The sequence below is a fragment of the Aureobasidium pullulans genome (genome assembly GCF_000721785.1).
Source record: "Aureobasidium pullulans EXF-150 unplaced genomic scaffold scaffold_13, whole genome shotgun sequence".
Taxonomy (NCBI): domain Eukaryota; kingdom Fungi; phylum Ascomycota; class Dothideomycetes; order Dothideales; family Saccotheciaceae; genus Aureobasidium; species Aureobasidium pullulans.
The window spans coordinates 140972-168190 of NW_021941033.1; the positions used below are offsets into that span (position 1 = coordinate 140972).

The window sequence follows — 27219 nt, forward strand, 5'->3', positions numbered from 1 at the left end:
ATCAAAGGTCGTCGCGGGTCACTACCATGAAAATGCTACGCAACGTAAGAGCGTGGTAGGCTGTCGCAATGAGATAAGGTTCTCGAGTACCCAAGACGTCGAAGATATCCATATCGCCAAGCGTATCATCAAGATCCCTCGTGGTGCCAACGTGCCTATCAGGGTGTTACATGGCAAGGGACGCTGGCAAACGAGCTGTGGTTGCATCGCGAGTTTTGATTGTCCAACCGGCTGATAACGGCCAGCGCAAGGACGCATCGGCGTGGGGCGGCGATAAGCTCTTTCGGGTGCGTGGGAGGTCAACCTTCGGGGCGCGGAGAATGCAGGCCGGGGCACACGCGACCGTCTAATGCATGTGTGTTATCTGCAGGCAGTGCTGACACGAGACCACTTCTCCTTACTTATCTCAATTCACGCTCCTACTCACCTTACTGGAGCCAGCCTTGCAGTGGTTACACGCACTTGAAATAAAGTACCACATCCTCCCACCGCTGTTTCTCCTCTCCCCAGTCTCGCGTGTACCATTCGCTCGAGCTTTCCTCTAGGGTCCTCCTTCCAGGTCCAAAAACCCTAGCCCTTGCCGCCCCCGCATTTGACTGTGTTTTATTATACCACGTTCAGTCTCACACGACACTGGACCTTCCTTCCTTCTTGTCTCTCGCCATCGCCAAGTGTTTCTGCCCCACCTTGATTCGACATGGCCACTACTGAGAAGAATCTCCACGAGGTCCAATCGGCCAACGGATCTGTCGACAATGGCACAACAGATGTTGTCATGCCTGCTGGCAGAAAATACAAGTCCACCAAGATAGGACCTTTGACACTACCCCACTACGCCAGTCCTGCCACACAGCTGGTGATCGTTGCCTTCGTTTGTTTCTTATGCCCTGGCATGTTCAATGCTCTGTCAGGCATGGGTGGAGGTGGTCAAGTGTCTGCTAAAGCAGCTGACGAGGCCAATATCGCTCTGTATGCCTGTTTCTCTGTTGTTGGTAAGTGTGTCCCTCTCGAAACGTTCTGGAAATGAACCTCACAACAGAACAAGGTTTCTTCGCTGGTAGTATCGTCAACTTCATTGGAATTAGATGGTCTCTGTCGTTTGGTGGTCTCGGCTACTGCGTCTATGTGGCTTCATTCCTCTGCTACACCCACACCCAAAACACGGGCTTCAACATCTTCGCAGGTGCCCTACTCGGTTGCTGCGCCGGTATGCTGTGGTCAGCCCAAGGTGCGATCATGATGTCTTATCCCTCGGAGGGATCTAAGGGTCGTTACATCTCTTGGTTCTGGATGATCTTCAACCTTGGTGCCGTCATCGGTAGTTTGGTAAGTCAAGTACACGTTCGCGATGATAAGTACTCGTGCTAATTCTTACAGATCCCTCTTGGCGAGAACATCAACGCGACCAGCAGTAGCACTGTATCTGACGGAACTTACGTCGGCTTCATCGTGTTGACCGCCTGCGGTGCTGGACTGGCATGGTTCTTGGTTGATGCAAAATCGGTGATCCGCAACGACGGTTCTCGAATCATTCTCATGAAGAACCCAACATGGCAGTCCGAGTTGCTCGGCCTCTGGGAGACCATCAGAAGCGATCCTTATATCATCTGCTTGTTCCCCATGTTCTTTGCCTCCAACTGGTTCTACACATATCAGTTCAACGGCGTCAATCTGGCATACTTCAACACCAGGACCAGAGCCTTGAACAACACTCTTTACTGGACTGCTCAAATCGTCGGCGCATTCGTCTTTGGATTCTGTCTTGACTACTCCAAGATTCGCAGAACTGTTAGAGCAAAGATTGCCTGGGTTGCCATCCTGGTCTTGACGCTCGCCGTCTTTGGTGGTGGATATGCTTTCCAGACAGGCTACACCCGCGCCTCTGTGAACCCGAAGCCACCTGTAAACTATGTCGCCAAGGACTGGAACGACGCTGGATACGTTGGCCCTATGTTCCTTTATATCTTCTACGGCTTCTACGACGCCGCATGGCAGACCTGTGTGTATTGGTTCATGGGCTCATTGACCAACAACGGTCGTCGTTTGTCTAACTATGCAGGATTTTATAAGGGTATTCAGTCTGCTGGAGCTGCTGTCATCTGGCGCCTTGACTCGCAATCGCTCCCTTACATGAGCGAATTTGCGTCAAGCTGGGCGCTCCTGCTGGGCGCTCTGGTTTGTGCTTTGCCCCTCTTGCTTCTCAGAATCAAGGACCATGTCACTGTTGAAGAGGATGTGAAGTTCTCGGATGAGACCGTAGAGGAAGTTCTCGGCACAACTGATGGCAAAGCTGTTCATGATGCCGAGAAGGTCTGAAGTTGTGTATTCGGAAGGATGCAGGCTGACCCTGCTGCTTCGCTGGTTGGGCGAATCGATCGAAACAGATCTGCCTCGTCGTTAGTTCTTTCGTATAGCGTACCTACTCTCTTGTAATGATCGAGCAATTCTATCAACCTTGCTTCCAAGATTCTATTCCCCGAGTGCCAAGCCTCGTCACGCGTGGAGATGTAGAAATGCACAATGATATTTGAAACCAGAGCTAGGTCCAGAGAGAGATACAGCTCTAGAGTGCTGCTCTCTGGGGACGGAGCAGTCCTACTCAAAATTATCGTGCAGTCGGACAGGTCAAATTCAGCACGGAGGATGGACACAGTGCAACATGAATTGCTTGGCATTCTGGTGTAGTCACTTTACGATGGCACGTTCACAACTTGAATAGATACATATGTGACAGGAAGATGTTCGTCGCATGAGATGAAGACGCTTGTCGGTATAGCAGCTAGAAGATGGTGATAGAGCACCTAGAAGGTGGAAGCACGCGCGGCTCTGCATGAGAACGAGAGGCTTGCGGCAGACCCGATCACGGACCACCTTGCCGATCGCGGAATGCCGATGTAACATCATCCAGAAGTTCGTGATGACCATGCGAAGACAGGAAATAATTAACGATAAGGCAATCGCGGGCAGGCCGAGGGTTGCAACACTGGGTAAAGGTCTTGTGGCTAGAGTGCGGCCAAGCCTTATCAGGACACACAAGCCGAGAATGCTTATTGCTGGTGCCGTGTTGAGAGAGTCTCGAGGGACGATTGAGAGTCATAGCGAAGCTTGATGTCACGGTGAAGGGCTCTTGTCCCCCGCCGCGTTGATCCACTTGGACTGATTTGCTGCAACCAAACATCCCGCCAGACTGCAACTCGACGGCCATGCCATGCTCGGGGCGAGCTATCACGCCTGGCAGCATCCGTATCGCGTCCGTTTCTACTGATCCCTGCGCTTCCCGAAACGCTCGCTGTGGGCCGTCCTTACAGTTGTGATACATAACTAAATAATAGTCGTTCTTGAAGTGACTGGTCAACAACTTCACCAAGCACCTGCCGCCGACCAAACACCTATCAGCACGACTACCCAAATACCTATAAGCCGCCACCATCGTCTTTCACTACTCATCGAGCCCTACAGGAGCGTCACTTGTCTGCCATGCTAGCCTCGTTGATCCAACCCTTACAACTGCCGTCGCCGTCCAAAGATGTCTTTGGGATAGAAACACAAAGCTCGCGCACAAGGAGCATGGACAAACTATTGCATGACGTCGAGGGCCTCTTTGAGGCACCTCTGCGTCCAAGGAGCCTGCACGCCATGTCAGAACAGCTTCAGGCTGAGTTTCGCACAAAACTGCAGTCGTCAAACATATGCATGCTGCCATCTTTCCACCACACCTTACCAACTGGGAGTGAATGCGGCGACTTTGTCGCCCTGGACGTTGGTGGCTCGACCTTCCGCATCGCTCTCGTACATTTGACTGGAAAGAACTCGACAAGAGATGGAATGGAGATCAAGAGAATGAAGAGCTTCGTCATTGACAAGCCCATACGAGATTTGAAAGGGAAATCTTTCTTTGAATGGATGGCTGCCAGGATAGAGGAAGTCATCGGCTCGGCTCAGGGCGATGCTGCTCCTCTGTCTATGGCCATGTCGTGGTCTTTTCCCATCGAGCAGACTTCCACGCGCAGTGGCTCTCTTTTGACTATGGGTAAAGGCTTCTGTGCTACTCATGGTGTTGAAGGGCAGGATATCTATGAGCTTTTGATGGATGCCTGCAGGCAGCGCAACCTCCAAGTCCAACTCCAAGCCATCATCAACGATTCATCAGCAACATTACTCTCACAAGCTTATCGCGATCCTTCAACTCGTCTCTCACTCATCCTTGGAACCGGCATGAACTCGGCAATATATCTGCCAGTTTCGGCTCTGGCGCAAGAAAAATACGGGAGCCGGCCTGAAAGTTGGCATGCCTGTGCTAAAGATGTGCTCGTGAATACCGAGCTCAGCATGTTTGGAAAGGACGTTCTTCCAGCTTCGCGGTGGGATCATTACCTCAATGCTACTCACGCCATGCCAGACTTCCAACCCCTGGAACACAGGGTCAGTGGAAGATATCTTGGCGAATTGGTGCGCCTCGTCCTCATCGAAGGAATCGAGACTGCAGACCTTTTTAATGGCATGATGCCTGCCAAGCTACAGGAGCCTTACTCGTTGGACACTGGAACGATTGCCGTATTCGAGAGCGATTCATCCTCCACCTTATCTGTTGCCGCATGTGCGTTCGCATCAGCTCATCCTTTGCCTGCGGGGCGCACGCCATCCTCAAAAGACCTTCACTTCATTCGACAAGTCAGCCGCTTGGTATCAGGCCGAGCAGCTGCGTTGGTGGCCACAGCTGTTCATGCTCTGTGGTCGCTACAACACAGCCTAGTGACTTCTCCCAGCGTTAACAACTCACAGCTTGCAGACCCGACTCAATTACGAGCAACAGTGGCTTGCAACGGTACCGTCATGGAAAAGTATCCAGGGTTCCGCTCCAGATGTCAGGGCTACCTTGACGAGCTGGCTATGATCAGCGGCCAGTCCCGCGGTGCCATCTCGATTGAGATGGCTCTGGAAAGTTCAGTATTTGGTGCAGCTGTCGCTGCTGCTTCGGAGTCCGAAGCATAGAATAGCCGGTCTCAAATTCGACTATACATTCGAGCGGATTGCATTTGATGGTTCTCCAAGGCGTTGTGGATACAAGGAGCATTTTCTGCATTTCATGCAGGTAGAGGGTTTCATATTTAGCCGAGCGATACATTTGACATTAGCGACCGTCCAGCCACAGATTTTTACAACAATAATACATCTATTTCAAATCTACCACACAACGATATGGCATATCAAAGGGAAGCAGAAGACAAGGTAACTAAATTGGGTGCAGAAATTATACCACTGATGACTGATGTGCTCTCGAATCACCTGGATCTGGGCATGTTAAAGGCATGGTAGGCTAGCGAGGCGATCAAACCTCAGCCCAGTTTTCCCGACTGTTGGATAGTCTCTGCTGCAACCTGGTGTCACAGGTCACTAATACTGAGACCTTGATGTTCACCCTGTACAGGGTCTAGTTGAGCCGAGAGCGATAAGATAAGCCACTCGGGACTCGGGAGCGTCGCATCGGCATGTCCAGATTAGGAGGGGGACCGTCTCCTCCGGGCCTCCGCATGCTCTGATGACATGCGATTTCCCCTCTAACCATGTTTCCGTAGTGTATTGATATGGCACAAGTTTTGCAAGTCCTTCAAGTCGCAAGTGACTGTCGTTATATTCCGGAAGACTCGAGTGACACACGCTGAAGCTTGGCCAGGTCGGTGAGCAGAAAGCAGGCACGACAGGCCGTCCGACGTATCACACGAAGACGAGCAAACCGCGACTTCCTGAATTGAGTCGTTTCAGTCGTCGACACTGCTATAACTGGATTTGATGCCCTGGCGCGACATTTGATAGGCTCCTCGGACCTTTTAAACACTCTAGCTATATACTCTTCTTCTACGAGCGTACTCGCAGCTCTGACGATCGCATCGCATTCACGAGGACCACACACCAAGCCGCGAACATGGAGGGTTTCGACCCGATATCCATGACCTATATGGCCACAAACTTCGAGACGGGAGACCACACAGCCCCTCCTCCTCCCGACATGTATACCAACATGATGATGATGCCCAATGATTTCATGGAACAATACTCGACATACGACACGCAAACCGTCTACCAAGGGTATCTAGAAGTCAAGATATGCCTAGTCTCTATAGCATATGCGCTGACTTTAGTCGCAACAGAGACGAATATTACGGATTACCGCCGCCGCAAACGACACCTTCCTTGAAACGTTTCTCGAGCACATTTGACGATGCCTTTTCCGATGCCGTGGGAGCTTTTGAGACGATTGCAGAGACTGGAACTCAAGACGCTCAGGATGCACAAGATGCGAAAGAGATAGCGATAGAGCAGGGTCACAAATTCCTAAAGTTCACGCCGCCTGAGTACGAGTATGCACTGCTCGATTACAACTTTCGCCAGGTCTCAGTAAGCCTGAATGCTGATCTGCTTGGACTGTTCTTCACCGACAAGTCGGCTTGGGCGAAACCGATCGACGACGCTGAGTTGATGTGCTATCGCCGAAACATCTTCCAGGTCTCAGGCACTGTTCTGGTCCCACGATCGCTGAGCAACATCGTCACGGAGCAGACAAAACAGATCCCCATCATGAGTCAAGAGCTTGTAATATCTGCGACTGAATCGACTGAGGGAAGCACTACCAAGATCATAACCGTCCCTTGGAAGACCCCGCCTGGAAATGGAAACCCGGCTGCTGAAGAGAGAGCCGAGAAGGAACCACCCTCAATACCACTGGATCCATCCACTACCCAGGAGGGAGACTCCAACATGGCAGCCTTTCCGTTTCATTGGAAGCGTTTGCAGTTCCGCAGCGCCACAGCAAACAATGGAAGAAGGAAAGAACTCCAGCAACATTTCATTGTCCACCTCAAGGTTGTAGCCACGCTGGCTACAGGCGGGAAGGTCACCGTCTGCCATGCTAAGTCGAATCCCATCGTCGTCAGAGGCCGAAGTCCAAGGAACTTCCAATCCAGGAAGGATATCTTACTTACTGGCAATGGAACACACGCCAAAAAGGCTACCACATCGACTGCAAGACCGCGCCCGCCATCTCAAGCAGATCACAGCCATGCTCGAAAGCCTTCTCGTAACAGTATAGCGACCCTCCCTAGAAACGAGACTCCTGCTATGAACGACTTCGATCCTGCCGATTTCCAGATGCCTGCGCTCTTCAACAATGCATTCCAGCAGCAGGGCGCCATGACTGCGATACCTCCTGCTCCACGGGCTGCTGAACCACAAGATTACCCTGTATCCTCTCCTGATCTGGTACGCCAATCATCAAACATGCCTGCACCGCCTCCAGTTCCTCAGAAGCTATCCCTGACTGACGAGGAGGAGGTCAAGCAGCCGTCTATGAGTCCTCCCAAGACTGGCAACTCAGCCAAGCGTGCAGCAATCGGTCGTGCTGCAAGTACACCCTCTGCCTTTGCTCTGCAGGTAGGCAGTAGTCCAGATGAGAGTGCAGACCTGCTGTATGAGTACTTTCCTCTGAGTTTGGACGATTGGCAACCTCCTGTCGATGCTGTGTACCGCCCGCACGTTGTTCACCACATCAACCCCATGCCAGAAAACAAGGTCCGCGACCGCCTGAGCCGACTCAAGAACAAACGCTACTTTAGTGAAGACGTGGGATGAGTAAGCGATCTCGCGCTCTGTGCTCGTCGTCGACCGTGATGTCTGCATCGCTATTGGCTGGTCCCGTACACGACTCTCAATTTCATTGTGACTCGCCGTGCGGTGGGAACGGATAAAAGGAGCTCTTGTGTACACCATTGCTAACTCCCGCATCAACATCCTCAACAGCACCACAACATGCTGTCATTACTTAAGGCCGCCATCGAGGCCGAAGCCGCTACTCGTGCTGCCAACGCCGGCACCACCACCGCCCCTCCGGTCTCTGACCCCGAGGAGGCACGCAGAAGACAAGACCTCGTCCGCGGGATGCGCACACTTGCTGCTCGCACCAAGGAAGAGCAGGCTGCCACTACCGCTGCTGCTGGCCCTCCTCTCAGTCTTCGTCGCAATTCCTGCTCTGGAGCTCTCCCATCTCAGAACAAGGTTAGTCCCCCTCTCACTTGCCTCCTGATGTGATCTTGCTGATAGCTTCTTCTAGAAGTAAGCGCTCATAGCGAGTCGCTGAACGAAGTCACAAGGGCATGAGGCTCGGAAGGAGTCAAGGAACAGAGGATAATGGTGAACAATCAAGACATTTCCCCAACCCAATACTTGTGCTTTCTTGCTCCATGTTTCAACGTGCCGTGTGATGTGACGATCAACCTGTCAAAATGCACAATTCGTTTGACGCTGTGTGATTTGTCCAGTGAGAGCCCCTGAGCCGACAATTTTCAACAGACATATTGCGTAAGAATAGAAGATTTTCTTTGCATTTCAACACCACTATCAAAACGCCACACCTCACCATCAGAAACCTTCCCTCCTCACTTTGCCCTAGTGATAGTAGCAGCATCACAACTGACCTCCTCAAAAGTATGCATGGTCTCAAAGCCCATAGCCGACAACCCATCAAAATTGCCATCCCCATCCATATAATCCAACACGCAACTCGCACATCCTTGTTTCTTGACCTGTCTGACTCCTAGCAAGATCAGGCTTTGCAGTATGGTAGCATATTCACCTGCGGAGGGTGAAATAACAGGTGAACTTACACCACCTCCTCCACTACCGGTGACGTCTTCAGAGATGCCTTCATCTTTGAGCGAGGGGATGAATTCGGCAAGTGCGGAGGAGGAATTGTAGAGGATCAGTGTGCCGACTATACTGCCGTCTTCCGGTCTCGTGGCGCGGACGATACCGCAAGAAGTTGGATCCGAGAGGGCGAGTTTGTAGACTTCGGCCAAGCCTTGGCGGTTGTTGGTTTTGATGTGATCGAGGATTGCTCTCGAGTGCTCCCATCCGCGTACGAGATCGAACTCTGCTCCTGCGCCTTGCAGTGACTGCGCCATTCCTTCAGGTGGGGACCAGGATTGTAGTGTTCGCATTACCATACTGCAGACGGGACGGGATAAGGCGGTGTTCCAGCCTACGTTTGCGAACCAAGAGCGTAGGCGTTTGCGCTCGCTGCCGTGATCGGAGGGGATACCGAGATATAGACTGGGAAGTCTTGAACCCAATTGAAAGCGCTTGATACCTTCTCTTTGCAGGAGAGTGCGAATAGCGCGATCGTGTAGGCTTTGACCGATGGAAAGTTTGCGTCTGCCCGGGTCGACGAAGAGGGCGCCTATTGCGCCTGTGCCGGTGGATTTGAAAAAATATGTAGAGCAGAAACCGTAGAGGGCTGAGGTGCTGCTGTTGCGGACGACGAAGTGGGTTTCGAGAACGTTTTGCTGTCGGAGGAGGAAGGAGTTTGAGGTTGCGCCTCGGAGTTCCGAGCGTTGGTTTGGTGCTGACCATTCGATGATTTCTTTGATCAAGGTGTCTAGGGCGGCACCATCTCGTTCTTCGTTGAAGATTTCGACCAACCAGTGCGTCTTTGATTGTGTGAGTTTCTCGCTACGGCTGATTGTGCCAGGTAAGGAGCCGGTCGGTGTGATATCTCCATGTAACACTCTCACGAGAGATACCAATGCAGTTTCTGTAAAGTCATACGTGCAGACGTATGTGCCAATCGACGTGTCTGTGGAAAAGTCGTAAGGCGAACTGACAGCCACGACGATTAGGGGCTTGATTTTCTTCTCGCCGCCTGCCGTATGCTGCATGTTGCAGATCATCGAGATGTGTTTTGTGAATCCGTTCTGATACATGTTCCTGTTCGCGTCCGCAGTGACCACGACGACTGCACTCGCTCTCTTGATCAAGCTTTCGTGCTGAGGCCGAACACCATTCGCGGTATAGCTGGTGTGCAGCACTCTGCCGGTTCGTTGGCGAGCCAATGATCTTCCGAGCTCTCGAAATACCCTCTCACCGCTCAGTCCTGGATTGCCTCGCTCCCATTGTGGTTCGGGTGAGTCCATAGGGGCGTGTTGTGAGACTGCGCGTGAAGCTGCTGATGCAGCAAGCGGTTTTACCAAAGGCGTGAGTAGCAGCAATTCTTCTTCCGGCTCGATGATGTTCGTCAGGGGTAAGTAACCGTTTTGGTCTCTCACCACAGTAATGCTCGAGTTGTAAGCTTTGGTTGAAAGTGCTGTGTGTGATGGCTGGAGTCGAGACAAGAGGTCGATGCCTGCCGGTTTCAAAGCCTTGTCCCATGACGTGCATCTTGATTTCATCGCCAGTACCCTGTTGAGCGACCGACGGACTCTATCTGTGGTGATCATCGAGTTCTCCAGGCCAAGCTTGAATCCGTTGATTGCCTCAAGTTGATGCTGGAACGATCTGCATAGCAGAAGAATATCGCAGCCAGCATTCGCAGCCATGACTGTACCACCGTTGACGCCGATGTTCTGGCAGAGTGAGTCCATTTCAAGGCACTCACTAACAACTACACCGTCAAATCCGAGTTCCTTCCTTAACAAGCCATCGACCACTCTATCTGAAAGACATGCATGCATGACATTCAGACCTGCTGAAGACATTGCACAACCTCCGACCATGATTGAGTCGAGGCCTTTTTTGATAGCGTCGCGAAAGGGTATAAGAGCACTCAAACTCAATTGCTCCAATGATTCGGTGATTGTTGGGACGTCCAAAGAAGAGCCTAAGAACTCGAGATTTCCGTAGGATGGAAAGTGTTTTCCCATTGTGGCAATCCCAGCATCTTGGTAGCCTTTCATGAAAGCGACTCCGTACTCAGAACATTGTACCGGATCATCGCCAGTTGTGCGCACTCCAAGCGGTTGATTTCGAGTATTGGTAAGTACATCGAGGCAGGGTCCCATTATCCAGTTGACTCCACATGCAGAAATCTCCTCTGCACTGGCCTTTGCGACCTTGTATGCGAGATCTGGGTCACCTGAGGCAGCAATACCCATGGCTGATGGATATTGACGAATAAAGATGTCATCAAACAGAGAGTTGACTCCTCCATTCTCTTGGTCAATACCTATCAGTAGAGGCACTGGATGGCCAGCGTCAAAGGCACATTTTTGGAGTTCGTATACAAGAGCACTTGTATCCTCAGCAGCTGCGGGTGTGTGTCAGTATATGACACTAAATTATGAACTTCTGAACAGTATGTTCCGGAGTTTCATTTCTTTGGGAACTGAAAAGTGTTGATGGAATGATGGGATATCAAAGAAGAAACACGTCAGATCCTGACTGCCACTTCCTCGTTATTGCACCTTCTATGACAGCCCTATCATATGCATGCATAGGGAAGTAACCGCCTAGCCAACGCCCAATAAGGAAATGACTTGCTCACACTTTAGATTCTTGGCTGTCAAAAGGATCGATCCCAGATGATGTTCCTGTATGAGAGTACGTATTTGGGGAGTTACTGCAGTCCCATCGAAGCCCTACATGCAATTATCAACCACTGATGAATGATATATCACTGTTGGTCTTACCATCATAAACAATTGGCCCAGGGCTCTGGTAGACACGCCATGATTAGCAGCCTTCTCACGGCGCATTGTCGCATGCTCTTCCAAACGACTATGGCAATTTACCTGTCCATGTCTCCCCAGGCCGCGTTCGACAAACTAGCGTCGGAAGTCCCCATGTTTGGTATCTTCTGAATGACATGCGTCCACGCGCCGAATGCTGGACCGAAGCCGTAGGGCTTGCCGAAAGTGTCCGAGACGGTAGCGGTGGCTACTTCACGAGTTGACGATGCAGCGTGGCATCCGACAGGAACATGTTCATTCTGTGGAGTGTAACGAAACGTGCTCTCGTAATGATAAGCAACAGCTTTGGTGGATGTAACCTCGCCCTGGCCCTCTCCACACCCGGCCAAGTGACACGTGCCGGGGAGTCCGTGCCTGCCGAGGCGCTTCCAGGCGCCGACCACAACGACGTCTCTCCTCGTTCCTTCTTCTTGTCAGATACCACACCGCGTAGTAGCCGGCCGAAACGCGTCTTTATCTTGACCAAAGATTGGAAGATGTCAATGTCAATGTTGCGAAAGCTTGTCCCCCACGTGTCCTTCGATAGGCTATCTTACTCGAAGCCTCCATCAAGCTTCTGTCGCAACTTTCGAATGTTACATTTGCCTTATCGAGAAGACTGGTCCTGATTAGTGGTCCACCAAGGTTACAGCGCCTTGAACCTATCGCTTCTAGTGAAAAATGTGTGGATCAAGGTATCTGCAATCTCGTCATAAAGCATTTTCAGGATGTGCAGTATGAGTTGCATTGATGGTAGGTTGCCGATCTCGCTATCTGATGTCCATTGTCCTCTTTAACCCTGCAGGCCAACTCACCAGTCTTAGATGTTTTACTTGCTTCTAACTACAATATCAAACATACCTTCTCTTTTCAATTCCCAGATCCCCTAAACTTGACCATCCTGAACGGGGCCTCGCGTTCTCGACTTCCAGCAAAAACTCTACGCTACCAGACCAGCCACACTATCCAGCATGCCAGCAGCCGTATCACCTGAGAGACCTCGAAGCGGTATTACCCGTCTGACTGGATGCCGACTTGTCAAAGGCAACACATTAGTGGAAGAAGACCTTTGGCTCTCTTCTGTTACAGGACGCATCCTACGCAGCCAAGAAGTGTTCTACGAGCATCAAGCAGCACCAGACGAGGTCATCGATCTTGGCGGCCGTATCGTCTCCCCTGGTTTCATTGATGTACAATTCAATGGCGCATTCGGCTTCGACTTCTCGCAAGCGCCACAAGATCCCATCTCATATCGCAAGGGCCTTAAAGAGCTGAATAGACGCTTGATTGGAACTGGTCTTACGTCATATCTACCCACCATCACCAGTCAAAAGCCAGAGCTCTACCACAGCGCATTGCCATATCTGGGTCCTTCTGGTGCGGCCCGTGATGCAGATGAAGGAGCAGAGTCACTAGGTGCACACGTCGAAGGACCTTTCCTCAGTCCAACCAAGAATGGCATCCACAGTCCTGAAGTGCTTCAGTCTGCAACATCCTTCGCCGACCTCGAAGCTTGCTATGGCGCCCATAACCTCTCCAACATCAGAAAATTGACCGCAGCCCCTGAAGTCGGCAACATGACCTCAATAATCCCAGATGTCATCAAACACGACATCATCTTCAGCATCGGACACACAGAAGCCACATACGAAGAAGCTTCTGCAGCCGTAGCCGCCGGAGCAAAGATGATCACTCACCTGTTCAACGCCATGAAGCCATTGCATCATCGCAACCCCGGTGTCTTTGGCATTCTGGGTCACCCGTCCACGCATACCCCTTTCTTCGGTGTCATCGCTGATGGCATACATCTTCACCCCACTACCGTCAAGATCGCATACGCCGCACACCCTGAAGGCATGATTCTGGTCACCGACGCCATGAGTCTTGCCGGTCTCCCCGATGGCGTCTACAATTGGACAAATGGCGACAGCATCGTCAAGAAAGGATCAAACTTGACACTAGACGGTACGGATAAGATCGCTGGTGGTTGCGCAACATTACTGGACTGTGTAAACAACTTCCTCAACTGGTCGAATGCGAGTATACCTGAAGCCGTCAGAGCTGTTACTATCACACCGGCGAAGATGTTGGGCATGGAAGGTGTCAAGGGATCTCTGAATGCTGATGCTGATGCCGATTTATTGGTGTTGTCGGAAGAGGTCGATGGTGAGGGAAGACGTTTGCAAGTCGATCAGGTGTGGAAGTTCGGTAGATTGGTACATGAGAGATCGTAGTGTACAGATTCAAGTGTCAATGTTTGTCAATGCCATAAAATACCCGATGATTTGTGTGTTTAAGGGGCGTCCATGGATTACTACATAAGTGCTGATTGTGACGACACTCCTCCACATGCGTTTCTCTCTTAGTTCGGTTTGTGAATCGTAGTGAATGGAAGCGTAACATGCTATGGGAATAGGAGGAGGGCCTTTGTAGAAGCACAGTCGATGACTCTTTGACCGTCTCCTATCATACCGGCGGTATGGTCGCCCCTTTAATTCCTAGGCATACTCCGTGGTTCGATCACCACCTGAGGTCTTTCACAGTGCGCTTAACGAAGCGAAGAGCTATGCTAGAGCGCGTCCGGTACCCGGTTCGGCTCGTGCTGTTCTGTTCTGTTCCGGCAAGTGGGACGAGAGAAACAGCATACGCAGGTCGTGATAGTTGTGCGCACGTCAGTGTCGACACCAATGGCCTCTGTATTCGAGATGTTGATGGAGAAGAGAAAGGGACGGTGCTGGGTTGGGAAGAGCTGGCTTTGTGGATAGAGGAGTGGATTCTTGGCATGTGAGGAAGTGAGGTTAAAGTGAGGATTGACTGTGAGGAGATAGCTTGTGACTGTGAGTGTACAGAGCAGTGAGTAATCTAAAAGATCTCCGTACTCCAAGCACCACACATACTCTGTTCACACTGTAGAACGTCTGGCCCTGTTCTTGACCTCTCTGTCAACCTTCTGCTGGATCTTGTCGTGCTTGGCACTTGGCTTGACACAGAGGGCACACCGGCAACTAAGACCATCGGGTATCCTAGTGAACTCTGGTCTCAGCTCGAGCCAGTCAGTCTGTCCAAGCCTCATGATATCAAAGACGTGCTCGAGGAACTGAGGACCCGAATTGAAATGGCGATTTCCGGCGAGGAAGTGTCCGTGAATCTCGAGGTCTAGGGTGCCATCGGGGCGTGCCTTGTTGACGACGGTGTAGCCATCTGGCAGCTTGGTGAATTCGACTTCGGCACCTGAAGTGGGACGGTCAGTGAGCTGGGCTGAAGAAAGGAATGGTGCGGCAGCGTACCATTGTATATGTGAAACTCTTGATCGGCAGCAAGCGTGGTGTTGAAGTGTCTGCTGAGAGACTTGAGGAACTTTTCAGGTGGAGGGAAAGTGTAGGCAGGGCCACTGGGTCTGTAGTAAGTGCCGGTGTGTCGATACGAGGTGAGGTCAATCTTGATCACATCGGCGGCGTTGCTGCTGTCGTCGTTGTCCTCAGGGGGTGTGGAAGAGCCCATTGTGGTTGCCGTTAGACGTCGCGTGGAATGTTTGCTTGGAGTAATTGTACGGGCGTACGATGAGATTTGTTGGTGATCTGAACAAGGGACGAGATACCGAAAGCCAGAACGCTCTGGAAATCTGGTTGGACGGACGATGACAAGGACATGATGAGACAATCGAGCAGGAACATGCTACCAGTATTCATCATACACGAAAGTCGAGATTTAAGAACTCTCGATATCTAGTTTGCTCTTGTGTGTAGATTCATGAAGTTTTGATAATTGCTTTGCCGACCTCAGCTCCTGGGAGATGCGTCCGTCAGCCTTTTCATGAAAAAGCTTAACTCGAGCATATTCAATGATTGATCTTGTGTTACATGCTTCAACGAAAGACGCATGCCAGTTTGGTCCAACTTTGCGTCCTCATATTGGATTCCAAGAAGTTCGGAAGCAGAAGTAAGAGCAGACTATGCGGCGCAAGGAGCCTGCGAGGAGACCAGATGGGTTTTCGACAAGCGGCCTGATTTACATGCTAGCCTGAGCAAATTGACAGGAGGACGTTGACTGCTTGGCAGATGCCGAAGCAGGACTTGCGCTCGTGAACGCTCAAGTCCCAACGGAGCACATGATCAACTCCCATGAGTGCAGAGCATTCATCAAGATTGGCTTTGTCTGTTCTGACAGGATTGTGCCGAGGAGACTCCATAGCCACAGAAGCATTCACAATCCTAGAAGTTTTCAACTTCGCTCTCTTTTTGGTGTGCCAAATGTGATAGGTAGAATCGAGGTTCCGCAGGGCCACTCGGAAGGGCATTGAAATCGTGCATTTTGATGGGAGGAATCCGAGGGTAGTATGAAGCTAGGACCAGCCTATGCTCATGAAGTCATTTCCACATCTGCGTCGCTGTCGCTATCAGATCCGTCGTCAGCTGCATCAGCATCATCTCCGTCCTTTCCAGCGGCCTTCTTGGCCTTATCTCTTGCCCTCTTCTTGAACTTCTTCTCTCTGTTCCTTCTGGCTTTCTTTTCACGCTCGAGCCTCTCCTTCTCCTCCTTCGATTTGCCTTCTTCTTCCTTCTTTGCCTTGATAGCAGCCAGCTTCTGTCGTTTTTGGATCCTGGCCTTCTTTCCTAGACGTGTGCGCTTCTTTGGTACATCAGGCAAGAAAGCCTCAGCCACTGGGTATTGGGCAGCGGCCGCTGCGAGAGCTGACTTCGCTTGTGATGGCGGCATCTTGATAACTTTCCACGGGTATGCACATCCTGGACATGGCTGCTTTGACATTGCGACGACATCGGCACCAGTCACAGCAGCAATTTCGAACTCCTTTGCGCGTACAGGGTCGAGCTCTCCAGTGTGGTAATAGCTTAGTGGCCGACCTAGACCAACGATGCCTGGTTCTCTAAGTTCTTCTGAGGGCGAACGAATTCGAATCTTTTGAGCGGCAGGGGCGGGAGTAGAGGCATCAGTTGTGGATTTTGTGGGCGCAAATAGTTGGAATTCGAGTTCTTCTTCCTCATCTTCCAAGTTCTCTACCGTCTCTATGGGCTGAAATGCCTTGTCGACGACTTCGAATTGTAGGTTCGCACCCAGTCTTTCTAGTGTGTCGAGATCTGGCGAGGATGCACGAGAGGATTGTGGTGATCCGATGAGGTCTGACCTCCGCACTCTGCGATAGTGATCAGTACTGTGATTAAGTGTGAAGTTATACGGAGGCCATACTGTGCTCCTTCTATCATTGCCATGTTTGATTTGCTCAGGACGAATGACGATGCGACAGGACCATCGTCAGAATTTCGACGGAGGCCGAAATGCGGCTCTCACAAGGAAGGAGCTAACGACGCTAAACCCCGCAATATCAGGCCAAGAGATAAGATAGCACCCCTAGATTTCACATGCACCGAAACACATCAACATTCTAGAAGGCCCATTTCCTCTTCTCATGTTCTGTCGCTCCTTCCTCACCAAAAGTCTCCACATCTCGTCGCGAACCTATTCCACCGCCAATATGTCCATCGGTCCGTCAATGCCACCAACAAACGCTCAGATACGGGACTTTTGATTGACATGAATCACACCTTCCAGAAAAGGCCAACCGTCCCATCGTCATCTCCGGGCCCTCTGGCTCTGGCAAGTCGACCCACTTGAACCGCCTGCTCAAGGAGTACCCCGACCGCTTCGGCTTCTCCATCTCTCGTACGAACATGACAAGACCATCTCCTTGATCGACACCAGGGACTGATTGTATACACACAAGACACTACTCGCCAACCCAGAGGCACCGAGCAAAATGGCATCGAATACCACTTCGTCACAAAGGAGGACTTCTTGAAGTTGGTCGATCAGGGTGGTTTCATCGAGCACGCCCAGTTCGGCAGCAACTACTACGGCACCAGCGTCCAGGCCGTTCGCGACGTCGCCCAGAAGGACCGCACTTGCATCCTTGACATTGAGATGGAGGTATGAACCACTAGACCACAAGAATCCTGCTCTCGACTATGATTTCTGACCACCGTTATCACAGGGTGTCAAGCAAGTAAAGAAGACCAGCCTCAACGCCCGCTACCTCTCCCTCCAACCACCATCCATCGAGATCCTCGAGGCCCGTCTGCGTGGCCGTGCCACCGACACCGAAGATGCCATCACCCAGCGTCTTGCACAAGCCAAGAACGAACTCGAATTCGCAAAGACTCCTGGTGTTTTCGACAAGGTCATCATCAACGACGACCTCGAGAAGGCCTGGACAGAATTCAAGGCTTTCTGCGTGTCTGAGGAGTAGAAAGAGATGAAGATGATAATATACCAAAATGCTACGATGCAATACATTAATTCACAATTTGCTTCCACTCCTTTTTTCCAATCTGGAGACATCACCAAAAGAAGAAAGAAGAAAAAAGAAAAAGAGAATTAAAACCTGGAATGAGCAGAACTCAATCGTTCGTGCCTCTGATCAACTCACAAAGATTGAATTAAGAGGCAGCTGTATAGCTAGGGAAAACCCCTCCGTTGCATTTTGACTGCAAGTTTCGGAATAATCTCCAAGTGAGCTACTCGACCGAAGGGTCTACTGTGAGGAGGGTGGATGGATTATATACCTGTTTTCAATAACTCAGATGGAGGTAGGGAAGGAAGGTGAGTTTTGGTTTGAGGTTGTGCACTTTTTGATCACCGTTCCCACTGAGTTACCTTGGCTATTTAGTTCTCAACATGCCATCCTCACATCTTCCCGAGGATGAAGCCAACAAATCGAACGCCTTCTTGGAAAGAGCGGCTAGGAAAGTTGCTAAGGATAAGAAGTTCCAGGAACGCACAGCCGAGAACAGGCAGTCACCTGCAACACACAGGTCCATCACCCTAGACCAAACCACTGCTCCCGGCTCCTGCGCTCCCATCCCTGGCTAGATCTGTGCGTACTTCCAGCTATTTCAGCACTTTACGGGAGATATGAGAGCATCAGATCAGCCCTCAACAGCCATGAGCCCGAGTCTCTCTCTTGACTGTAACCCATGCCCTAATCGACACGACATCAGGCATCACACACCACTGGAACCACAGCACACCTTGCATCGTATGCCTTCTTTGCGTTGTCTGCCATGGCACTGCCCAAGGGCATGACGCCGTCAGAGATGCGAGCACTAGTCGGACCAAATCTCGCCCACCTTCTGGTTACTACTTTCGACGATGTTGCACGGCAGGTAGATCTGCTGAATCACCAGATCGTTTACAATCAAGAATGAGTTTATCGGACAAGTTGGAAAGGTATATCATCATATCCTTAGGTGTGTCGTATCTTTCTACCTAGCACTCGCTTTCTGGCCGCTAACAACTACGGTGACAGGGATCGTCAGGCCAATATTGTCATTACTGGATATACATACAACAGCCGCCAAAAGCGCAAGTGCAACGGGAACATAACAAGCATCTCGGGTCCAGAAGACACAACGTCACTTAAATTAGCAACCGTCTATCCACCAGCCTCGCCAACTAACCTCTTCCGTCCCCGCTGATACAGGAAACATCCAGCAAACCTTGACTCGTCCCTTACTGCCACTACATGTTGATGATAGCAAGCTACCAAATGCCTTTCGTAGAACAAGCACACCTTGATCGCCATCAATCGACAAATACCGCCAGACTGACGGTCATGGAGATGCGTAACCTATATGACTATACTCCGGAGTTGAAGACGAGTATAATGATCAAGCGTTGTTGCCACAGTCTCGAGTCTTTTCCAAGTGAGGAGAGATCCAAATTTCCTCAATGTGATCATCAGATTGCTATGAATCTTGTATGATGGAGGGTCGACTGAGCATAACAAGGCAGTTCACTGATCATCAAGTCAGAACTCACAGAAACAGAGCCCCTAAGTAAATTAGTAATCGCTGGCATTATACAACAAGATCATGCTATGGACACGTTATGCAACATATGCAGCCTTCTGGTAAACTTAGCAATTATGCCAATGCATATTATTCGAGTCTGACAAGCGGGGCTCGATTGCTACAATTCCCATAGTTGGTGTATGAGTTACGACAAGGAGACAAGAGGCCTCACTCTCTCCGGACAAGCCTCTACGATCGAAAAACGCTGTGCCTTGCCACAGCTAGCATGTCCGCCAATTGCCCGCTGGGAAGGGAGAGATCAAGGTCCTGTTGTTTCTCTGCAGCACACATCCGCTAGACTGTCAACGGCAGAAGCTCACGCAAAGGACATCACAGAACAAGCATGGTCAACTGGAATTGATAAAATTGTTTATTTTGTGTCTCTCTTTCTTCTCATGTTATGTTCACTTTTTGGTTTTGCCCGCGGATCCCGCCAACGCCATGCTGAAACAAAGCTCGCATTAATAGCACAGACCCCTTCGAAAGCCCGGCAGTGCAAGAAAAAAGGAGAACAAGAAAAGGAAGATGGGGAGGACAAGAAAGGAAAATAAACATCTAGGTCGGCGGCTTCTTGCCAAGCTTGAGCTTGAACTTCAGTGCTGGCTTCTTGTCCTCTGCACCTTCCGATGGGCGCGGACTCATGGTACCGGTGGCAGTTGTGCTGCCGTTGCTCTTTGGGTAGGTCGTCGTCATGGGGCTCACTGCGCTCATGGGTGCGGAATCGGCTTCTTTCTTGATCGAGCTTAAACCATCCCAGGTTCGGAAAGTTGCAACGCTCGCACCTGCTGACAATGCGGTAGTTACTTCGGGGCTAGCAAAGAAGTCACCGCCATTGCTTGCACCACGGGCTTGCGAGCCACCACTTGCCGAGGGTGCAGGGCTAGGTCGCGCCGAGGAAGAAGTGTTGATCTTGGCAGGGAGGTTGACCTTTGGCTTTTGAGGTCGAGCTCCTGGCTGAGGTGGTTGCGAAAGAATTCTCTGCAATCTCTTCTGCTTCGAGATTTTCAGGCGAACAACCTTGGACTTGCTTGGTTTGTCGTTGGCAGTAGGCTTTCGAGACGGAGCTGCTGAGCCAGGTGCAGATGCGCCAGATACTGTGCGCGATGGTGTCTGGGCGTGTATCTTTCCAAGATTCAGACTGGGACTCTTTTCCACCTTCGGTGTTATTGCTGTGCCATTTGGAGTAGGCGGGACAAGATGAGGGCGCTTGGGACTACTTGCGCGCGGCTCGGCCGTCGAGCTCTGCTTACGCTTCAGAGTGAGTTTCATAGACCCAGTCGGAGTCGGCAGAGGTGGTGGTGACATAGCCGTGGATGACACTTGCGAGGGTCTCGGAGCTGACGGTGCAGGGCCTGGAGTCTGGACCTTGAGTTGCTGCTGTTGTTGCTGCTGCTGCTGTTGGATCTCTTGCTGCATGGCGGCAATCTTGTTCTTCAAGGCTTGCTCTTCCTGCACCTGTTCGCGAGCTTGGTTCTTCTGCAGCTTGATGTGGTCCTTGACATCCCTCGATAGCGGTCCAGTATATTTGAGGTCATACTGTTGTACCATCTGGTATTCCTCCAAGCCGAGTCCGGCCGTTGGCACTGTGCGGTACTTGTGTTTTTCTGTAAACTTGACCTTACCTTTGCCTATGTTCGTTGCGGAATAGTAACGAGGCAGTCGCAGATGTACAACAAGGCCGTTAGACGCATCGTAGATCAGGGCTGCAATATCCAGGAATGAGACCACCTCGGGAATGGCGAGAATTGGTGACTGAATAACATGCCACAATGCTGCCTTGAACACTTCATCGTCAACAAGGGCGGCTTTGAGCGCTAACAGAGCGAGTTCTGGTGGACTCTTGCCAATATCATGGAGCGGTACCGACTGGACGGCCAAAGGTTCTTCTTGTTCGAGAACCAGCCCTCCAGTCTCAACAGGCTTGGGTGCATGCTTTTCAGCTTCGTGAGTTTTCAAGGCAATCGTTCCCAAGGCTCGGCCCAACACCTGGAGAAGTTGATCTCTGAAGTAAGGTGAAGGGTCATCGCTTAGGCAATGCAATAGATACTTGAGTACCTGAGGCCGCCTCGCAAGCTTGAGCCTGACGAGAGAGTCCCATGCCGCCAGTCGAACCTCGTCGGCATTGCCAGATTGTGTGTATTGCAAGATCTCGGCCTTTTTGTTCTTGACCACTCCATGCTCAAAGAGTTTTCGCATGCATTCAAGAGCTGTAACTGAATATATGTTTTGGTAAGAAGAGATCCACTCGTCGATGCGGCGATAGCGTTCGAGTTCGTTGATGGCCTCTTTTTGAAACTTTTCATCTTCAAGGTTTTCTTGCATCAAGTCATCGTCGTCATCGGGATTTGTGATGAAGGTTTGTTGCGGCGCTGCTGAAGCCACCAAAGACTCGGCAAGGCATCGCATAAGTGTGGAAACATAGTAGCAATCGGAGAACTAAGCTTTTGTTAGCCTTCTGTAAAGCAGAAGCTGCACATTCATCTTACCTCGTTGTTAGAGTTATCGTTGAACTTGAGTTTGTCAACGAAAAATCTCCTCACACTCATAGGCACCTTGCCTCGTTCGTCTTTGACATGAGACAATGCAATAGGAATGGCTTTCTGGAGAAGGTAGCCCATGCGATCGGAGAAGTCGTTCGCACGAGGCATGGGTGAATCTGCAAAACAGAAGAACTCCTGGAAGGCTCTTTCAAGATGGTACTGGCCAACCCAATTCAAGCTGGGCGTAGCACACTTCGTGAGACCCTCTGCCGCTAGTGTGCGAATACCATGGAAGTATCTGCGGTCCATCAAAGTTCTGACGAGGATGGTAGACATCAAAGGATGGGCGTTTTGTTTCAGAACGTGTTGGAGTGACTGCGGATTTGTTAGTACGAAATTACAACCTTGTAGCTTTTTGCTGCTTACCTCGTATTGTGCAACGACATCTCTATCTTGTTGCAACTGACTGACATACATGTAGATCGGCATGATCAAGTCAATTTTACCAATCCACTCAAAGTCAGCATCCATACGGATCCACTCGTAGCTTTCTTGGCCCATTCTGTCTTCCTCTTCTTTGCCCCAGTCAACTAGGCGCCAGTCTTTGACCTCGTCTTCCGACTGGAGGACGTCGCCGAGACAGTATAGCAGCACGTCATTCTCGGCCTCTCCACCAAGGTCCATGCCATTGGCGGCCATGGCTCGTTCTTTTGCCCGCTTTGATCTCTTCAGACGTTTGTACTTCGTGTTGTAAGGAATTTCGATCTTTGTATGTGTGTCCTTGATCTCCACAATGTGTTCATATGGCGTGCCGTCGGCTTCGTGGATACGGATTGTCATGGGCCCAGTAAAGGGATCAGAGACTTCCGGAGCCCAAACTTCTGACACTTGTTCTTTGGCTTCTCTCATGAAGTTTGTTGGCGAAAGCTCAGGCTTGATCTTGCGTTCGCGCTGTATTTGGTAGATGTTCATCTCCACAACCAATTTCTTCTTGTTGAAGCGTTGGTTCACTTTGAACAAAGGACAACCAGCGCCATACACCCACTGCTTGAAAAATGCGTCCAGCTTGGTATGGCCAAGCTTCTCACAAAGACGATGGAACCAATCGGTGGAGAGCTCGCCGTTCTGAAGGTCGCCTGTTTTCGCATTGAGCAACAGTCTGGTGATGATGCGTCCAACGCCAGCTGCTCCACTCGCCTTTGTCAATCGGCGGTCCAATATGAAAAGCACTACTGCCGATTTGAGAGCCATGAATTCGTATTCCGAGGGATCGATGTCAAGTTGAGCGCCGAGTTGATGAATACTATATCTCTCAACGTCTTGCTCAAACACTTGTTCCGACGCGAGTTTTTGTTGGTAGCGGTATTCGTTGTTTCCAGCAAGCTTTCGCATGAAAGTGTCTCGCATGAATCCAGAGATGGCAGTGATAGCCCACATGTCTCGGGCTTCTTTGGGTATGACATTGACGCCAACCCATTGACTTGCAAGGGCATGAACGAGCACCCGTGTATTCGGATCCAGAGGCTCGATGATATCTTCTGGGAAGAGTAACCTCGTGCTGCATATTGACAGAGAAGCCGTATGTGTCACATCTTGTGTCAAATCATCAACAAAGATGAGCTTGTAGCTGGAGAATGGGAAGGAGCCGTAGTTAACAGTGAAATAGTCGATGGCCTAGACGGATTATCAGACGGCTTCCATGGTCATGTAGCAATCGCAGAGCACATACCTTGGCCATTGGCATACAAGTATTCCGTAACTCCTCTGCTCTCCCTGGCAAACAGAAGCCATCAACTTTGATGGCGTTTTGACCAAGCTTGTCGTCTTCGTCAACTTCTCTGAAATCCGTCAGATCAACATGTTCGAAGGGTCCGATGGCAAAGCCGATATGACGAGCAGTGACAGGGGCAAAGCAGGCGAATGAGACCGTCCGCCAAGTAGGGTCCTGAGGATCAATGATCTGAAATCTGTCAGATAAAGCAATATTGGTATATGTTTGAGTCTGCATACATCGTCTGTCATTTCACCAGAGCACACGATGCTCAGATCCAAGGATTTTTCTTCCTCGCTGAGGTTGATCAGGTACTCGTCCCTCGTCTTCTTGTCCTTCTGGTCAGTCCCGGTCATCTCGACATCCGTCTCGGTGGGACTTGTCTGCGGGGCCTTTCTAAAAGCATCGCCCAGTGTTTTGTGACATCGGATAGAGATTTCCCACATGCATCGAGTTGTGGCATCGTCAACGCAGGGGAAAACAGAGCATATGGCGCCAGGTCCCAGCGTGTTTCTGGTGTATAGATGAGGATATCTGGAATCACTGTCGGAGAAACCAACAAAGTGGAGGCCGTCGCGGAAACTCGTAACCTCGAAATCGATTACGACTCGGAGTGGAGCATATCTCAATGCTGGTTCCTGGGCATGTGATGCAGTTGGGGTCTCGGCCTGAGCAGGGAAATCGCTTTCTTGTCGCTTGAGGCTATCTCTGGCTATTGTCGAAGAGGACTCGCTGTTCAGCTCCTTGATGGTGACGCGGGAGGGTATCGTCAGGGCCAGTTCTGGATCAGGTGATTGCTTGATGGCACCCTCAATTCTGTTGCGAAGATATTCATGCTGATGAGCGGTTGTTCTCCCTTGAAGCTTTATTTTTTGATAAGGATCGGAATAATTGACTTGTGCTTTGGAGCCCTCGACGTTTGCGCTCAAGATACGGGCCTGGCGACAGTTCAAGCGGATGGTCTTGAGATCCTTTATTTCGGGCTGGATGGTGATTTCGGTGGAGCCAGAGATGACCTGCTTTGCAAAGTCGACGGTAAGATCGACCTTTTGTGAGACGACGGAGAAGCCGAGATCCAGCGATTGCTCGGTTGGGAGAGCGTTGTCAAAGTAGCCCGGCATGGCGCCAACTGCGCGCAACCTCTTGACCAAGTGTCAGATCAGTTTGCATTTCCCATGCCAGAAGACATGCGCGATCGGTCGCGTTGGTGCGCTAAAGTCGTGCTGATGTCGCGCTTGCGATTATCAAGGAAAGAACGACGGGTGCGAGTGAGGTGGGGCGGCGGTGGTGTTTGGACGCGTGTGAAGGCGGCAGTCGTGAAGCGCTGGAGACGAGGTAAGTGTTGGCCGGGTCGGAGAGTGGCGAGATGAGAAGGCGGAGGCGACGAGTATGGATGCTGGATCTGATGGGCGCGCAAGGCTCTGACGGATCGAACGAGCTCCAAAGTTGATGCTGTCGAGAGAGTGACGCCGGAACTTCGATGTGAGCGGTCTGTGCACTCTCCGCCGCTGCCTTCGTTGCGGCCCTGATCGACCATCCAAACTCTCCTCGAGTTGAAACAGTGAAACGCGTGAGAATCCGTTGCCATATTTCACAATTCTGCTCTCCAAATTGTTTCACTTGTCGAGTATGGCTGGTGTCGAAGAAATCTGCAAGTCGGCAACAATGAATGGGCTCGACGCCTTTCACAAGTCACAGTTCCTTCTTTCGGCAAGCTTCTTTCACACACTCACAGGTCGTGTGACAAGGTGGATGGCACGTGAAAATGTCAATGCCATTGTCTTTATTGAATGACTAGAATGCAACATCCCTCAGGGTATTTCGCTATCCATGCGCCAGAACGCCCACTCCATATACGCTAACAATGTGTCATCCTGTATGTCCGTCTCACTTGCTTGAGTCCATTGCACTCTCCCTCTTCATCCTCCTGCGTTTCCTAGCATTGTCTCTCAGTGCGTCTGGCGTCACGTAGTCCTCGGGCAGAGCAAAGTCCTGTTCCTCAACCTCAGGCAACGGAACGCCGAAGGCTGTCAAACTTCGACCATGTCGTGTAGTTCCCAGTGCTGACGCCCGCATATGAGGCTTGGAGTAGAAGCTCACAAAAGGTCCATCCGGCGTAGGCTCCCGATATGTTGTCGGGAGTGGTGCTGGAGGTGGAGGTGCAGGTTCGGGGACTGGCGCAGAGGCTTTCGTCTTGCTTTGGAGCTTTCCAGCTTTGCCATCTTTCCCGCCTTTAGCACCTCCGGAAGCTTCAACCTGTAGCTGACGGGCTGCAGAAGCGTCCAGGTCACTCGAAGACGGCTCGCTCTCACTCTCCTCGTCCTCATCTTCGTCTTCGTCCTCTGCTCCGGCCATAGCGGCAGCTTCCTTCTCCTGCCGGATCCGCCTTTCCTCGTCTTTCCATGTTTTGAACTTCAACAGCAACGCATTCAGTTCGTCAACAAAATACTTTCTTTTGGGCTCGTATTTCTTCGCATCTGCATCAACCACGCTGTTGATACCCATGACACGCAACCAGTCATGCCCTTGCAAAGCTTCGAGGAGTCTTTCAAGGTGGGCCTTTTCGTGCATGGCCCTCTCCTTCTCGATGTTGCGCAATTGCTTCTCCTTGCGCTCTGCTCGACGATGAGATGGAAAGTAGAAGGCATCAGTCAAAGGGTCTTTCGGATGATGGCCGACACTCTTCTCGATGGACGAGAAGTCAATGACTTGAGCTCCATTGTATTTATTCTTCTGGTTTGGTGGGGACGACGGTTTCGTAGGAGAAGCAGAGGCACGCTGGGTTCTTGGATGGGAAGTCAAGGTGTCTGGTTTGTAGTTCGGGTCTTGAGCAGGATTATACGGCTCATTGCTGATATGAATGATGGTATCTGTAGTGATGAATTCTACAGCTGGTTAGCCGTTGGCCGCGACGTTCGACTGACTTGATCTTACCCGGTTCTTTGTTGGAGTCGTATATGATATCCTCATAGTTTGGAAAGTACACAGCCAGCTCGCTCTTCAGTCGTGGACCTTCATCATGCGAGCGCAGACTACGTCTCTCTGACGTCTTTCGAGTCTCTCTTTGCGGTGGATCCAAAGCTGAAGCCGGAGTTGTAGCTGGTGACGTGTTGGAGGGTATTGGGTCTTCGGTAACATCCAGAGTCTTGCGCACACCATTCGTAGTCTGGAGCAAGTTCCCATGTGGCTCGGAGAGAGTCAGCTTGACGGGCGGTCTCGGGGACGGGATGGTCGCGTTTGTGTTGCCAACAACGTCAGCAGGCACAGCAGCTAGCTTCGGACCTTTGAGCGTCAGCTTGAGGCGTTTGGCCGGACGGTCGCTCTGTTTCGGAGTCTCGATGGCTTCATTTTCGTCGGACAGCGGTCGCGGTGATGTCGAAGAGAGCTGGGAGGGGGGCGGTGTGGGGTGTCTGACGGAGGCGCGCCGTGAGGGAGACCTGGTCGAGGTAGGCCTGAGAGAATTGACCATGCTTTTGATTGCAGACGACCATGATCCTTGCTCGACCTGACCGTGTTCGTCAACGGCAGCCTCAGCTGTGTGCTGCTGCTGCGTCGAATCCTGTCCTGTTTCGCGGTTGCTCCGTTCAGGAGGACCCTTTAGCCAAAGCTGA

At 51.1% G+C, this 27219-nt stretch overlaps 12 protein-coding genes across 12 annotated transcripts; 6 read left to right on the forward strand and 6 right to left on the reverse strand.

The window, feature by feature from the left end:
- The first annotated feature begins 335 nt into the window (after positions 1-335).
- M438DRAFT_299854 (MFS general substrate transporter) lies at positions 336-2466 on the forward strand. Its single transcript, XM_029902047.1, has 3 exons — positions 336-992; positions 1046-1326; positions 1378-2466. Exons 1-3 carry the CDS (start codon positions 698-700, stop codon positions 2314-2316), a joined length of 1515 nt encoding a protein of 504 aa, XP_029758869.1. The 5' UTR covers positions 336-697; the 3' UTR covers positions 2317-2466.
- Positions 2467-2683: 217 nt separating this feature from the next.
- M438DRAFT_45871 (uncharacterized protein) lies at positions 2684-3559 on the reverse strand. The gene has a single exon (XM_029910119.1). The coding sequence runs from the start codon at positions 3428-3430 to the stop codon at positions 2861-2863; it is 570 nt and encodes a 189-aa protein (XP_029758870.1). The 5' UTR covers positions 3431-3559; the 3' UTR covers positions 2684-2860.
- M438DRAFT_375750 (hexokinase-1) lies at positions 3478-4992 on the forward strand (the record flags this gene model as incomplete). Its single annotated transcript, XM_029908608.1, has 1 exon — positions 3478-4992. One exon carries the CDS (start codon positions 3478-3480, stop codon positions 4990-4992), a length of 1515 nt encoding a protein of 504 aa, XP_029758871.1.
- Positions 4993-5923: 931 nt separating this feature from the next.
- Positions 5924-7626, forward strand: M438DRAFT_276947 (p53-like transcription factor; the record flags this gene model as incomplete). Its single annotated transcript, XM_029900887.1, has 2 exons — positions 5924-6087; positions 6141-7626. The coding sequence occupies 2 exons, from the start codon at positions 5924-5926 to the stop codon at positions 7624-7626; spliced, it is 1650 nt and encodes a 549-aa protein (XP_029758872.1).
- Positions 7627-7715: 89 nt separating this feature from the next.
- On the forward strand, positions 7716-8270 carry M438DRAFT_45836 (uncharacterized protein). Its single transcript, XM_029910118.1, has 2 exons — positions 7716-8049; positions 8105-8270. The coding sequence occupies exons 1-2, from the start codon at positions 7804-7806 to the stop codon at positions 8108-8110; spliced, it is 252 nt and encodes an 83-aa protein (XP_029758873.1). The 5' UTR covers positions 7716-7803; the 3' UTR covers positions 8111-8270.
- Positions 8271-8351: 81 nt separating this feature from the next.
- On the reverse strand, positions 8352-11655 carry M438DRAFT_346940 (glycoside hydrolase). Its single transcript, XM_029905794.1, has 3 exons — positions 11454-11655; positions 11309-11402; positions 8352-11071 (listed from the first exon to the last, which is right to left on the reverse strand). The coding sequence occupies exons 1-3, from the start codon at positions 11517-11519 to the stop codon at positions 8430-8432; spliced, it is 2802 nt and encodes a 933-aa protein (XP_029758874.1). The 5' UTR covers positions 11520-11655; the 3' UTR covers positions 8352-8429.
- A 390-nt stretch (positions 11656-12045) lies between these two features.
- On the forward strand, positions 12046-13774 carry M438DRAFT_321834 (N-acetylglucosamine-6-phosphate deacetylase). The gene is made up of 2 exons (XM_029902937.1): positions 12046-12245; positions 12317-13774. The coding sequence occupies exon 2, from the start codon at positions 12464-12466 to the stop codon at positions 13724-13726; it is 1263 nt and encodes a 420-aa protein (XP_029758875.1). The 5' UTR covers positions 12046-12245; positions 12317-12463; the 3' UTR covers positions 13727-13774.
- Positions 13775-14337: 563 nt separating this feature from the next.
- On the reverse strand, positions 14338-15296 carry M438DRAFT_45894 (uncharacterized protein). The gene is made up of 2 exons (XM_029910120.1): positions 14780-15296; positions 14338-14723 (listed from the first exon to the last, which is right to left on the reverse strand). Exons 1-2 carry the CDS (start codon positions 14991-14993, stop codon positions 14395-14397), a joined length of 543 nt encoding a protein of 180 aa, XP_029758876.1. The 5' UTR covers positions 14994-15296; the 3' UTR covers positions 14338-14394.
- Positions 15297-15851: 555 nt separating this feature from the next.
- M438DRAFT_356714 (uncharacterized protein) lies at positions 15852-16720 on the reverse strand (the record flags this gene model as incomplete). The annotated part of the gene is made up of 2 exons (XM_029907119.1): positions 15852-16644; positions 16698-16720. The coding sequence occupies 2 exons, from the start codon at positions 16718-16720 to the stop codon at positions 15852-15854; spliced, it is 816 nt and encodes a 271-aa protein (XP_029758877.1).
- Positions 16721-16955: 235 nt separating this feature from the next.
- Positions 16956-18229, forward strand: M438DRAFT_346943 (guanylate kinase). The gene is made up of 4 exons (XM_029905795.1): positions 16956-16993; positions 17061-17171; positions 17233-17435; positions 17500-18229. The coding sequence occupies exons 1-4, from the start codon at positions 16984-16986 to the stop codon at positions 17752-17754; spliced, it is 579 nt and encodes a 192-aa protein (XP_029758878.1). The 5' UTR covers positions 16956-16983; the 3' UTR covers positions 17755-18229.
- A 1683-nt stretch (positions 18230-19912) lies between these two features.
- On the reverse strand, positions 19913-24729 carry M438DRAFT_336671 (uncharacterized protein; the record flags this gene model as incomplete). Its single annotated transcript, XM_029903908.1, has 5 exons — positions 19913-21793; positions 21844-22212; positions 22264-23511; positions 23567-23797; positions 23848-24729. The coding sequence occupies 5 exons, from the start codon at positions 24727-24729 to the stop codon at positions 19913-19915; spliced, it is 4611 nt and encodes a 1536-aa protein (XP_029758879.1).
- Positions 24730-25495: 766 nt separating this feature from the next.
- Positions 25496-27077, reverse strand: M438DRAFT_277308 (uncharacterized protein; the record flags this gene model as incomplete). Its single annotated transcript, XM_029900918.1, has 2 exons — positions 25496-26493; positions 26543-27077. The coding sequence occupies 2 exons, from the start codon at positions 27075-27077 to the stop codon at positions 25496-25498; spliced, it is 1533 nt and encodes a 510-aa protein (XP_029758880.1).
- Positions 27078-27219: the final 142 nt, after the last annotated feature.